The sequence below is a fragment of the Haematobia irritans genome, chromosome 4 (assembly GCF_050003625.1).
Source record: "Haematobia irritans isolate KBUSLIRL chromosome 4, ASM5000362v1, whole genome shotgun sequence".
Lineage (NCBI taxonomy): Eukaryota > Metazoa > Arthropoda > Insecta > Diptera > Muscidae > Haematobia > Haematobia irritans.
In genome coordinates, this window is record NC_134400.1 from 100,664,855 (window position 1) to 100,680,153 (window position 15,299).

General features: G+C 37.7%; 1 protein-coding gene across 7 annotated transcripts in view; it reads right to left on the reverse strand.

Annotated features, from left to right (window-relative positions):
- Window positions 1–15,299, reverse strand: part of LOC142236666 (uncharacterized) — a 325,873-nt gene that overhangs the window by 140,519 nt on the left and 170,055 nt on the right. For all 7 annotated transcript variants that reach the window (XM_075307904.1, XM_075307903.1, XM_075307902.1 and 4 more), the window contains 2 exons: window positions 10,889–11,204; window positions 10,534–10,806 (listed from right to left, as the gene is read on the reverse strand). In XM_075307904.1, coding sequence (XP_075164019.1) covers window positions 10,534–10,806; window positions 10,889–11,204 — 589 coding nt within the window. The remainder of the gene's footprint in view (window positions 1–10,533; window positions 10,807–10,888; window positions 11,205–15,299) is intronic.

Below are 15,299 nucleotides of genomic sequence, written 5' to 3' on the forward strand. Positions count from 1 at the left end.
GGTCGGAAATCCTTCGCACTCGAGTGAGAGGCTTTTCCCGCTTTAGGTATGAAAACGGCTTTTGTTTCCCTCCACTTTTCTGGAATATATGCTAAGTTTATACATCCTTTATATATCACCGTCAACCAGGGGATAATTCTTGCAGTCACTGCTATGGGGGCTATATATAATTATGGGCCGATATGGATAAAGTTTTGCATGGCTTCTAGATACCACATACTAACACCACGTTCCAAGTTTCAACCGGATCGGATGAAATTTGCCCTCGTGAAAGCTCCGCAGGCCAAAGCTGGGGATCGGTTTATATGGGGGCTATATAATTATTGAGCGATATGAATCAATTTCACATAGCAACATCCCACATCAAACTTATACCGGGTAGGAAGAAATTTGCCCTCGTGGAAGCTCCGCAGGCCAAATTTGGGCGAACGGTTTATATGGGGGCTATTTATAATTATGGAGTGATATGAATCAATTTTTGCATGGTTGTTAGATACCATATACTAGGGGCTCCGCAAGTCTAATATGGGAATCGATTTATATATAATTATGGACCGATATGGCCCATTTGCAATACCGTCCGACCTACATCAATAACAACTACTTGTGCCAGATGGACATTGCTAATCTACTCAGAATTTCACCACGACCCTGAATATACAGTGAAACCTCTCAAACTTGGACACTCTGGAAACCGGACACCTCCCTAACATGGACAGTTGCCTGGGGATGATTGCTATATTAACATATTAGAATTAACCTCTCAATCCTGGAAACCTCTCAAAGGTGGTCAAAATTTAGGCGACCGCGGGTGTCCACCTTTCAGAGGTTTCACTGTATATACTTTACGGGGTCGATGTGTTACAAACGGAATGGCAAAGTTAATATACCCCCATCCTATGGTGGAGGGTAAAAAAATAAAACACCGCATCCTTGTCAAGACGCCACCACCAAAAATGTAAGAAAACCAGATAACATAATTTAAGTCTGAAACTTGAGGCAAGGGGTGTTATTCTAAATTTGGAACATCGGGAATATGACAATTTGGCAAATAATTTGTTCTAAACATAATTCATACAATATTATAAGGTTTTAATCAAAATTCAACGACGCTACGTTTTCAACCACCTATTAAAACAAGTAAGTAAAGTAGAAAGTCGGGCGGGGCCGACTATATCATACCCTAAACCACCATTACAGAATTAGTAATCATAAGCATTTGTGGGGTAACGTATAGGTCTGGGAGATAAACCGCAGTTGCATCTTTAAGAAAATTAAGGGGTACATGTCTATGGGTGCTTTGTGTCAATCTGACTGTAGCTCATAGTCAATGTTGCCAGGAAATATGTTCGGTTTACCCTACAAGGACAAAAAAAGTTCCCTACTTTCCCATACATTCCCAAACAATTTTCCCTACTATATTTTTCGTCAATTTAAAAAAGTTTACAAAACAAAAATGGTTCTAAAGGGTGTTACGGTCAAAATTTGGTCAATACAAACTTGACGTATTTCTTTCAATTTTGCATTTAAAAAACCTGAACACCCCTCATTTTCAAGGTGTGTGTGTGTAGAATGCTGCTCCTATTTTGATTTTGGAATTCACTCTTCAGTTGTCAAAATGCCGTCCAAGAAAGAAGAGCAGCGTACCAAAATTTTGCTCGCGCATCGCGAAAATCCGAGCTACTCGCACGCAAAGCTGGCAAAATCGCTAAAAGTTGCCAAATCAACCGTTACAAATCTAATCAAAGTGTTTGGGGAACGTTTGTCGACAGCCAGGAAGTCTGGATCGGGGGGAAATCGAAAACCGGAAGCCGCTGAGACGACAAAGAGAGTTGCCGGTAGTTTCAAGCGAAACCCTGACCTCTCTCTCCGAGATGCCGCAAATAAGCTGGGTGTATCGTCTACAACCGTGCATCGAGCCAAAAAACGAGCCGGACTATCGACTTACAAGAAGGTAGTGACTCCAAATCGCGATGATAAACAAAATACGACGGCCAAAGCGCGATCCCGGAGGCTGTACACGACGATGCTGACGAAGTTTGACTGCGTGGTAATGGCCGACGAAACCTACGTCAAAGCCGACTACAAGCAGCTTCCTGGACAGGAGTTTTATACGGCAAAAGGAAGGAGAAAGGTAGCAGATATTTTCAAGCACATAAAACTGTCAAAGTTCGCAAAGAAATATCTGGTTTGGCAAGCCATCTGTACCTGTGGCTTGAAAAGCAGCATTTTCATAGCTTCCGGGACTGTCACCAAGAAATTTACGTGAAAGAGTGTTTGTTTAAGTTCAAATGCCGTTTTATTAGTTTGGTTCAATCATATAATCGTTTTTAAGTGTAATCCCGCCGTTAGGATTTGTCTACACCTTCTCTGCCTTTCGGTACGAAAATAAGGACATTTTCTAACGTCAAATGTCATCAACCCCCGCCTTTCGGCATCCAAGCTTTTGGTCATTCTTTTTTTGAGACTCTCTCGCTTCTACGAAGGTAAATATTGTTTGACGAACAATAATTGATTAAATAAAGCCCAAATATTTTGGTTCAACTTCTAAACCAGTGCCTTTTTATTTCTTTTCTACTTTTATGCCACGCATTCATTGGTCCATTCGAGCCGAATAATTGTTGGAAAGTATTAATTCGGTGTTTTTTATTTCTTCCTCGAAGGCAAAGGCTACGCCAATCACCAACAACAACAAACGATCGACGATCACCATCCTCTACGAGGCATTTTCAATTTATTACACAAATATTTTTATTATCAACAACCAAGGTATGTACTTTCAGTGATAATTAAAAAGTGAGCATATCCTTCGGTGTAAATATAAATAAAACAGAAATAAACACTCGCCTACGGTCGCTTTACAACTCGTATTTTATATCGGTTGTACATTAAATCTCTACGAGAAAAAATTAAATTATCCGTCGGTCTTTAATACCCGGTTACATTCTCATTAAAGTGTTGAAAAGTGCGTTTAATTCCACTTTGTTTTCATCCAAATATTCAACGTCAAAGTTGCATTTAATTTTCGCTGTATTTTGTCATTTGTTTGCGTATACATTGTTGTGTTTTTCTTTTGGTTTTTTGATCTTCGATCTGCATAGAAAAAACAAAAACAATTGCATTGGTTGTAAGCATTGGTTTGCCAATAGGCATCAATAGTAAAGTGTTATACAGTTGCCGTTCAACTTGCTATACACACGTACGCACACAGGTGTTACATCCAACATACGTTCGAACTGCATACACGTTGGTTTATTAGCGTGGGTCGCTTACGGCGCGAAATTATAAAAATAATTTTTTGCAGGTTCAATTGAGAAAAGTATTTATTGTTGATTCCTACGGATATCGGTCGTTTACTATTATCGTTCGTGTTACGTGGTAGTGTACCCTACGGTCGGTCGATACAAACAATAAAATAACAGTATTTATTATATATTATATTATCGTAATACTGACATATTTGAGTTTCCACGAAACTTTTTTATTTTTATATTATTGTTGTTGTTGGACCTTACTGTTTCGTAGTGTGCATCTTACAGTCCGTGCACCCTACAATCGGTCAAGTTGACATTTTACAATTTAAAGTTCACGACTTTTTATTGTTTTGTAATTTTTCCATTTGGCAAGTGATATTCACAATACACTTGCACAAATTTTGTGTATCTACGTACACTGGGAGAAATTTTGGATAATATATACACTGAGAGAAACTCTCTCGTAATATATCAAGTTTCAATTTTTTCGATAATTCGCCACGCAAAAATCATTCTTTGTATTCTACGATACACTGAAAATATTTTTTGTATTCACGATACACTTGCAAAAATCTTTTGGTACACAGGGTACACTGGGAAAAATATTGTAATATTTTCCAAATAAAGATTTTGCATATATTTCGCCACGCGAAAAAGGGTTTCTTGTATTTACGATACACTTGAAGAAACTTTACGTGTTTTCATACACTTAGAGAATTTTTTCGCCAATTTTTACAAAAAGTTAAAATACTTATAATTTACCTTACAGAGCTAATTTTAGCTGGTATTTCCAATACACTGTGAGGAAATTGGTGTATCGACGATACACTGTAAAAAATTGGTTGTACTCCGTACACTGTGAGAAATTTTCTGATCTCATTTTTTGTGTTTTTGTGGTAATTACGTTACCTTGTTCACATTTGTGGTACTTTCGGTACACTGCGAAAAATATTGTGAGTTGACGATACACATTTCGCATACACTGGAAAAAAAACTGCATTTTCATTTGTTCGACGACAAATCGAAGTAGCGTTTGGATCGATTTATACTCTTTTCGAGAGTTTTGGACATCACGTGTCAATTTTTTCGCCCTTTAAGTTTGACAGTACTTGGTCATAATGACTACTACACCACTGACTGCTTTCACAAGAGCAACTGACGCAGTAGTCCGATTTGAAACGAAGTTTCACAGTTTGCGAGACGATGATTTAACCGCCTATAGACTAGAATGTCATGGTTCCGAGGCTAAGTCGTTGTGGGAAAAAGTTAAGAGCTTATTCGACGAATGTCTTGACTTTGTGTCCACACAGAGCAACGCAACCGAGGCAGTCGCCGCTGCTGACAGCAAATATGACGTGGCTTATAATTGTTATCTGAATGTCATGGAGTCAATTCAACGTAAATTGGAGGCACTACGTGCACCATCTAAGCATTCTGCTAAATCGCCTCGGTTGGAGGACCAAATATCACTTTTGAATGTTTCCCATAGGTCCGATGAGTCACGCGGCTCTTCTATCAGCTCTAGGGGAGACAATAGTTCCTCCCACAGTCTCAATCTGCCGCCTTGTGATATAGATGTTTTTGACGGCGATTTTCTCAATTGGCCGACATTTAGAGATTTCTTCACAGCGGTGTACATTAACAATAGCCGACTTAGCGATATTGAGAAATTGTGTCATTTGCTCAAGAAGACCAGTGGTGAAGCTCGCGAGGTTGTTTCGAAATTTCCGCTCACGCATAGAAGCTTCGCTCTTGCGTGGAAGGCACTAAGGGGTACTTATGATAATACCCGCCTATTGGTGAATCACCAACTCAAATTATTATTCGATTTACCAGTCTTGGAGTCTGAGACCAGTTCAGGACTGAAGAAACTACAACGTGGTATCTCGACATGCATTTCGACAATGTCCATCTACGATGTGGCCACTGACGATTGGGATCCCATCCTCGTCTTTTTATGCCTTCAGAGGTTGCCGAAATGTACTGTTACACTTTGGGAACAGAGTATTAAAGACAAGTCTGCTTTGTCTTCTTGGTCAGATTTGGACTTCTTTCTCACGGAAAGAATCCAGACATTGACATGTCTTCGCGATATCCGCGGCATTGACGCCAGGCCTCCGGCCAACAAAAGAATTCGCTCGCATTTCACGAATGCGAAAACGACTCGTTCCCCAACAAGTACGCCTCCTTCCTCCCAATCCTCTCCTGACAGATTATGCGTTCTCTGTCGACGACAGCATCACCTCAGAACGTGTTCTAGGTTTCATAATCTTTCAGTTCTTGAGAGGATGAATATTATTAGGCGCCATCAGTGCTGCATGAATTGTCTGTCCCGCAGACATGTTGCAGCTAATTGCCCCAGCGCATATGATTGCGGTAAATGTGGTAGAAGACACCACACTCTTCTGCACAGGGATATATCAAATGATCCCATAACTGCTCCGGTCGTTTCCGCTCCGCTTATACGAGATACCGGGGTAGCATCAGTGGATACCGATCAACCTTCTACATCGACTGGCATTGTGTCAGGGACGTCGAGTAGACAGGTATTCCATACTTCGCGTACTGGAAATGTATTATTAGGAACTGCAATGGTGAATATCGTTCACCAGGGTATCACGTATCCTGCTAGGGCCTTGATAGATCCCGCTTCGGAATCATCCTTTATTACGGAAGGATTGCGGAACCGACTTGGACTGAGCACGTCTTCGACTTCGGCTACAATTTCTGGAGTGAATCAAAGTGTTTCGATCACGTCGAGAGAACTTTGTTCACTTTGCATTGGTACCCCACTAGATGAGTCGCTCCTACTGGAGACTACAGCGTACGTTCTTCCGAACATTTCCGGCAACCTGCCATCTTTTTCTCTAAATCGTGACATTGTGTCTAGCATGCCAAATCTACGTTTGGCTGACCCCAATTTATTTGTTTGTCGTCCTGTTGACCTTCTGTTGGGCGCGGATCTTTATCCGAAAATTTTGTTGGACGGTACGAGAACGAATATTTCGGGATCGCTACTAGCGCAAAACACAGTCTTCGGCTGGGTTGTCACGGGTCCTATCCCTTCTTCGAATATTTCAGTCTACACGACTACTGTGGACCTCTCCGAGGAAACTAGTCTTGACGAGACACGTCTCCGCACTTTGGGAACTAGAAGAGCTTCCCCGACGTCCTCTCTTATCTGATTCAGATAAGCTTTGCGGGTAAAATTATGAAAAGACAAACCGACGGGATTCTGAGTGAAGATACTCTTCATCTCAAAACTTATTTCTCCGGACGAATCAGAAATCAAGGACGGGTTGCCTGACACACTTTCTTCGAAATGAGGCATTCTTCTTGTGAAAACCATGAATTAAGACGATTCACCACGACTTTGTCCGGGGGTATATATGGTTATACCATATGAGGCCAGTTTAGGTTACGCCTACAAATGAAAATTTGTTATCTGTCTTATCGCCGGTCATCCACCGATAAAAAGACAATTTGACTTCGATTGGTTTTCACTGCCTTGAATGACATTTTTACACGTCGGTCCGACTCAACAATCTGACTTGTTTCTCCTCGTTTTGAGGAGGAGGTTGTATAAATTCGTGTACAATTGCGATATCACACAGATGTATACAGACATATATATGTTGACCCGTCCTAGACATTTCTGCATTGAATACAGTTAAGATATTCTCTGCAAAATATTATCCGGAACTTTTAGTTACAGACAGTGGACAACTTTTGCATTTGGCTGACGACACGGAGAATGGGTTTCCTCTTTATGTACAAGTCCTACGGAAGTGCATGTACGTTGACGACGTATTGACGGGGTACCATAATTTGAGTAATGCGTCTGGTTCAAGGGGCAATATACACCATAATTCTGAGCTGTCTTCTCACATAGAGCGCGACGCTATTTTACCACTACTGGTTTTAACAATGGGATTATGTGGAATGCTTTACAGGTCACGCCTTGATGATAACCCACGGTTATATTTACAAAACTGTCTGCTTTTTACGAAAGCGGTAACTTTACATGCTACCTTTGATTTGTCCACGACATTCTCGACGAGAACTATTACTCCCCACTACGTGGAAATTATGTCGTCTTCGCGATGTTCATCCGGGTTACTAACGGTCGTCGTTTGTTCAAATGGATTACATCCTTGTCTTTTAGGGAGTTAACATAGGTCTATCTGTCGCGTTATGCTCGCGTCCTCCCTAGTTTTTGTTACGTGAAAAATCTTTGGGTTGATGGCCGCGTTCGAATCGCAATAGATCGGACTACAAGTTGTAAGGCGACCTACGGGTTCTGGTCACCCTGACCATTATGTTAATTTGGTTTTCCGTTCCGAAATCTTTCTATATTTTCATAGATAGAAAACATAGCAAAGATGGCTGCTACCCTTCCAGAGTCTGAGGACGACGTCCCCATGTTGGATGAGGAACGGGAGATTAATTCTAGCATCGCACCCCTTGCCGATGAACATACCATCAGTACGACTACTGATTCTGCCATTCTGGCCGACAATGTTGCAACAGCAACCAATAAAAAACCTTTGACGACGGCTTCTGGGGTTCCTCCAGGAGAATTGTTTGTGGCTTCGCCACCCCATATCACACTTGGGTGTAAGGTAGTCTTCAACTGCCTTCTGACTTTACGAGTCCTCGACACCCGGCTCTTCCGAGTCAAATTTTTTAAAATTTTAATAACAACGATCGGGCTTGACGAGTCCATTTACGATCGCGTGCTTAACGAGCACATTTGTAAATAATAATATGTTTTGGAAAAAATGAAACATGAATTGGAAACCATAACAAGAGAAAAAAAGAATTGAACTAAAATAAAATGCTCATTTTTGTTAACTGAAATGTACATTCTGTATACTTTCACTATTTCCTTATTGAATATGTAAATATTATTTAACTTATTCTTAAATTTTGCAACATGGCTGGATGTTGCAAGGCGGGCGGCAATGTTTAAGTTCAAATGCCGTTTTATTAGTTTGGTTCAATCATATAATCGTTTTTAAGTGTAATCCCGCCGTTAGGATTTGTCTACACCTTCTCTGCCTTTCGGTACGAAAATAAGGACATTTTCTAACGTCAAATGTCATCAACCCCCGCCTTTCGGCATCCAAGCTTTTGGTCATTCTTTTTTTGAGACTCTCTCGCTTCTACGAAGGTAAATATTGTTTGACGAACAATAATTGATTAAATAAAGCCCAAATATTTTGGTTCAACTTCTAAACCAGTGCCTTTTTATTTCTTTTCTACTTTTATGCCACGCATTCAGTGTTTAAATAAACATCTGCTGTCTTTACTGAAGAAACACGGTTGTTCCGTACAGTTTTGGCCGGATTTGGCATCTTGCCATTACGGTAAAAAGGCCATGGAGTGGTACGCCGCCAACAACGTGCAGGTGGTTCCCAAGGACAAGAACCCTCCCAACACGCCAGAGCTCCGCCCAATTGAGAAATACTGGGCTATTGTCATGCGGAACCTAAAGAAGACCAAAAAAACTGCTAAGGACGAGCAGCAGTTCAAGTCAAACTGGCTTTCTGCGGCGAAGAAGGTGGACAAGGTGGATGTACAAAATCTGATGGCAGGTGTCATTCGTGAGGCACGGCAATTCGGATTTGGAAAAGCGAAAGCCTAACTGAATATTTTTCCTGAATTTTATACTAATTGAACTTGAAAAAGAAATTTAATTTGATTTTTTAAATAAACGATTTCACCGATTTACACGCGTTTTCCCTTGACCAAATGTTGACCGTATCACCCTTTAAGTACTTTATTATCTTAAAACATGAATATGCAACGTCTATAACTTAGAATATAAATTTGTATTTCCACCACGGTTGCCACAGTTGGTAGAATTCTACACAAATTAGAAAACTTTTTTGTTAAATCTCTATAAAAATAAAATTTTGGAAAAAGTTTCTATAAACAAATTTTTGTGAGAAATTTTTCTATTGAAATAAAATTTTGAGAAAAAATTCCACAGAAATAAAATTTTGAGAAAATTTTTTATAGAAATAATATTTTGATTAAATTTTTTAATTTTTTAAAGATGTATGCCACTAATATTGAGCCCATTATTAAAAAAGAGAAAATCGATAAATTAGTGTGGGTAATAAATACAAATTAGTAAAAATCGAGCAATATTCGTATGTAAGAGCTACAAGTACGTATAAGTACGATCGGCTAGTACATCAAAATTTGAAATTTGAGTAACATTCGTTAATAAATAAGAGTACTATGGTCAAATTTTGGAAAATCGAGCAATGCATATATATGGAAGCTATATCTAAATCTGAACCAATTTGTATAATATTTTGTTGGTTTGATTAATACCACAAAAGGTTACCTTGTGCAAGATTTGAGTACGATCAGTTACGAAATGAGGCCTGTATGGTCAAACATAAAGTTATTAGGGGCGAATTTTTCAAAATCGTGTGATACATATATGGTCGCTATATCTACATTTGAACCGATTTCGATGAAATTTTGCACATATAATTAGTACTATAGAGGACTGGATCTAGCCAACTTTTGTAAGATCGGTTGATAAATAAAGGTTTTGTGGCCAAATTTGGGAAAATCGGGCGATACATATATATGAGAGCTATATCTAAATCTGAACCGATTTGGATGTAATTTTGCAGACTTGAAGGGCGATGGAAAAGATTACCTTTTGCCAAAATTTGTGACGATCCGTTTGAAAAAACGCGCAACGTGACCCCATTTGTCGAAATCGGGCGATACATATATATGGGAGCTATATCTAAATTTGATCCGATTTCTTCCAAATTCAGTAGCGTTCGTCCTTGTGCCCAAAAAAATTCCTGCACCAAATTTCATTAAAATCGGTTAATAATTGCGACCGGAATCCTGTGAACAACAAATACATGGACAGACGGACGGACGGACACCAAGCGCTAGATCGACTCAGGAGGTGATTCTGAGTCGTTTGGTATATATTTTATGGGGTCTAAAATCTATATTTCTGGTAGGCACATTTTTTGGCCGGTCAAACTTATTATACCCTGACCACTATGTGGTTTAGGCTATAAATATTGAGGAGAAACAATTACTGTGGCACGAATACCAACTTATCAACAGTACAAACTTTAATGGTTATATGATCCCATTTTGCTCATAAACAATTATGTTTAATTACAATATGCCCATAAAAACCTATTTATGCTTTTAATAGAATCGATAATAAAATGTTATTGAACTGAATGGACAACGCACACATAAAGTTCAATTCACTTGTAATACTCACAATTGCTCACAAGGACTCCCTTTGGGTTAGTGCCCGCTGAAGGACTGTTATTGTTTTCATGATTATCGTTTGAGTCTTTCTGAAAGCGGCTCGTTATATCAGTGGACGATGGTCGTATGGTGCCACGATAACCAAAGCGGCTTCCTGCTCCAGGTAAGCGAACATTACCATTGCCAGCAGTTGCAGTCATTGTTGCCGGCCCAGCAGTGGTGGATTGCAAAGCATTTGTTGCAGCAGATCCCATTTTATCAAAGTGAATATTACCAAGTATATCTAATCGAATAAATTAGTTCATGTCAGTAAATCAAATTGTGTCAAATTTATTTATATATTGCCTAGCCCCAGATTCACTTACCTGCATTGCCATTGCTATCCTTGTTTATTTGTGTCGCTGTTCCAATTGTGTCGATTTTATTACGACTTTCGCCACCATCACTCATAGATCCTGGTCCTACGTCCTGTGTATCGTGTGTGGCTGCTTCTGTGTCTTCTCCATAGACATTATTGCATTTGTCCTGTTTCTTTTTTGCATTTTCCCCCTTTAAGAACTTTTTTAGCTTTTTGGGCGTTGTATTGAGGTTTTTGCGAAAGCCAAACGACATGGCCGTACCTTTTGTTTGGATTTCACCCGCATTGTGTTTCTTTGAATGTTTTTTGCTTTCAGCCTGACCCTAGAAAGAGTTCAGAAAATAATTCACTTTAAAAATTATAATTGAATTAGTTGTCATGGCATATGGATGCCATGAATATGGCCACTGACTGGCCAGAGAACATACACTTGTATGATTTACAGAGGCAAATACACATATTCAGGTGGACTAAACTAATATTTATAGGAACGTTAAATATAAAATGTTACACTGAAACAAAAGCATGCCCAGTTGCAACGATTTTGTCTTTACACTAATAATTTTGGTATTGATTCCACGCAAAAAAAATATGTCTGGATATGGTTGCCGCATCAATTTAATGCTTATCTAGATCATGTAATTGTAGCGAAAACCATGTACACCCAGAAAAAAGTGACCCCTTCTTTAAGTTAAAATGAACTCATTGTGAAGAAAGTTGAACTTCGTATAGCGCCAAAGACATTTTTATTTGTTTGAACGATGTGATTTTCGTAGAAATTAGGAATAATGCATTCCATATATTAGTTAACATTTTCCTATATTTATATACCACTATACTACAGAATGAAAAAATTTAACTAATTTGAATTCATATATGGAATGATTTTATTGAAATTTTTTCATTCATTTCGACAAAGTTCTAATTATGAAGTAAAACTTTTACTTCATAATTAGAACTGCTTACCTTCGTTTTTAAATACAATTTTATTTATTTCTATAAGCAATTTTATCTTCAATAAAAGACATGTTTTATTAATATATTGAATATATTTATTAAGAATCAACAGCATCGAATCTCTTTGAAATATTAGTTTATTATTCCACTATTTCCAATTTCCGTGTGATATTATCAACTGTAAAACGCACTTTTTCTTCTTCTTGTACTTTTCACTTTTAATAAGTTGTTGCCTAACGATTTTGTCCTCCTTTTACAATTTCAATACCTACAAATATAAAAAATCATAAAACATTTTTGTTGCAAAAGGTTAGCGTCACTGAATATTACCTGATAATTGAAGATTCCAAAATGAAGACAAATGAAAGGGTTGTTATTCTGCTGGTGTTTTCTTTCTTTATACACTATCACGAACATTGATAGATTTATTTAAAAAACGAAAATTTTTCTCACTAATTTAAAATAACAAATATTTTATATATTTTATTTGTTATTTATAATATTATTTTACCATATTATTTTTTAACAATCTCTCCGTATACCAAAACAACGCGATTCCAACTAAAAAAACAACCGACGCGCAAATATATCGATTACACCCACGCGCAAACACATCGATTACGATGACAGGTATCGATTACAGGTAGACAATAGAAATTTAGGAAAATTTCCTATATTCTAACAAGTGTGTTTCCTTAAGTTTTGAAAGGATTGCATACTTCTTAGTACGAATGAACTAAAATATTTTTCTATGCCAAGTGTTGTTCGTATGTATGAAAAACTTTCTATTATAAAGGAAGTCGCAATTATCATTTTATAAGAAATTTTACTAATTTTGAGGAAACTTGGTTTTAGTTCGGTTTTTGTTTATTTTTACGAATGCTTTCTGGGTGTATTTTGTCTTTGTGAAAAGAATTTTCTAGCCGAGAAAAGTGAATGCTGGCAATTATTTTTATATAGTATTATTTTTATATAGTACCAACCTTCAAATTATTCGTGTCAAAATTTGACGTCTGTAAGTCAATTAGTTTGTGAGATAGAGCATCTTTTATGAAGCAACTTTTGTTATTATGAAAAAAATGGAAAAAAGGAATTTCGTGTTTTGATAAAATACTGTTTTCTGAAGGGAAAAAATACGGTGGAAGCAAAAACTTGGTTTGATAATGAATTTCCGGACTCTGTCCCAGGGAAGTCAACAATAATTGGTTGGTATGCAAAATTCAAGCGTGGTGAAATGAGCACGGAGAACGGTGAACGCAGTGGACGCCCGAAAGAGGTGGTTACCGACGAAAACATCAAAAAAATTCACAAAATGATTTTGAATGACGGGAAAAAGAAGTTGATCGAGATAGCAGAGGCCTTAAAGATATCAAAGGAACGTGTTGGTCATATCATTCATCAATATTTGGATATGTGGAAGCTCTATGCAAAATGGGTGCCGCGCGAGCTCACATTTGACCAATAACAACAACGTGTTTATGATTCTGAGCCGTGTTTGCAGCTGTTAACTCGTAATACACCCGAGTTTTTCCGTCGATATGTGACAATGGATGAAACATGGATCCATCACTAAACTCCTGAGTCCAATCGACAGTCGGCTGAGTGGACAGCGACCGGTGAACCGTCTCCGAAGCGTGGAAAGACTCAAAAGTCCGCCGGCAAAGTAATGGTCTCTGTCTTTTGGGATATGCATGGAATAATTTTTATCGATTATCTTGAGAAGGGAAAAACCATCAACAGTGACTATTATATGGCGTTATTGGATCGTTTGAAGGTTGAAATCGTGGCAAAACGGCCCCATATGAAGAAGAAAAAAGTGTTGTTCCACCAAGACATCGCACCGTGCCACAAGTCATTGAGAACGATGGCAAAAATTCATGAATTGGACTTCGAATTGCTTCCCCACCCACCGTATTCTCCACAGTGGAGTAGATTGAATAAAATTGAAGTAGCATACATTTTTGAAAACAAAACAATAGAATTCATTTTATTATACCCTCCACCATAGGATGGGGGTATATTAACTTTGTCATTCCGTTTGTAACACATCGAAATATTGCTCTAAGATCCCATAAAGTATATATATTCTGGGTCATGGTGAAATTCTGAGTCGATCTGAGCATGTCCGTCCGTCCGTCTGTTGAAATCACGCTAACTTCCGAACGAAAGAAGCTATCGACTTGAAACTTGGCACAAGTAGTTGTTATTGATGTATGTCGGATGGTATTGCAATGGGCCATATCGGTCCACTTTTACGTATAGCCCCCATATAAACGGACCCCCAAATTTGGCTTGCTAGCTGAAATTTGGTACATGGTTTCAGCATATGATCTCCAACAACCATGCAAAAATTGGTCCACATCGGTCCATAATTATATATAGCCCCCATATAAACTGATCCCCCGATTTGGCTTGCGGAGCCTCTAAGAGAACCAAATTTCATCCGATCCAGCTGAAATTTGGTACATGGTGTTGGTATATGTTATCTATGCAAAAATTGGTCCCCATCGGCAACTATGCAAAAATTGGTCAACATCGGTGAATAATTCAATGATTAAAACCGCTATGTTCATCGTAATTAAAGGAATAGGAAAAACAATTAGGTAATATGGGGAAAAATTTAAAAATTTGAAGCAGAACAAAAAGTGAACCAGATTTTTGGAAGAAGGAGTGACGAAGTAAATTTTGTGAAAATGAAGCAAAATACTTCGATTGAAGTAGTAGCGGCAGCACTGATAGAATACTTTGCTTTAGCAACGATGAAACTTCGTATGAGACACGAAGTAACTATCAAACAAAAGACAAACACAATCGTCGATCAGTTGATTGGCAGAAGTCAATGAATGCAGGCTGTGAGCACGTCTGTACTTTTTATTGTATGTGCCAACAATAAACAAAATAGGAATGGTGTGTATGTGTGTGTCAGGGATGGAAAATACAATTTTTAAGAAAGTACAAATAAGGTATTTTTTTGAGCGAAAAGGTACTTTTCACTAAATTTCAAATAAAATTCTATTGGAAAATTATTGCCAATTCTATTGGAAAATTATTGTCATTATATAGAAATAAAATTTTTATTTCTATAGAAATAAAATTTTCTATGAAAATAAAATTTTTAAAAAATTTTCTATAGAAATAAAATTCTGACAAATTTTCTATGAAAATAAAATTTTGAAAAAATTTTTCTATAGAGATAAAGTTTTGGCAAAATTTTCTATAGAAATAAAATGTTGACAAAAAATAAAAAAAAAAAAATTTTTGATAAAATTTTCCAAAAGAAAACATTTTGACAATATTTTCTGTAGAAATAAAACTTTGACAAAACTTTCTGAAGAAATTAATTCTTGCAAAATAATATATATACCCTGCGCCACACTGTGGAACAGGGTATTATAAGTTAGTGCATATGTTTGTAACACCCAGAAGGAGACGAGATAGACACATGGTGTCTTTGGCAATAA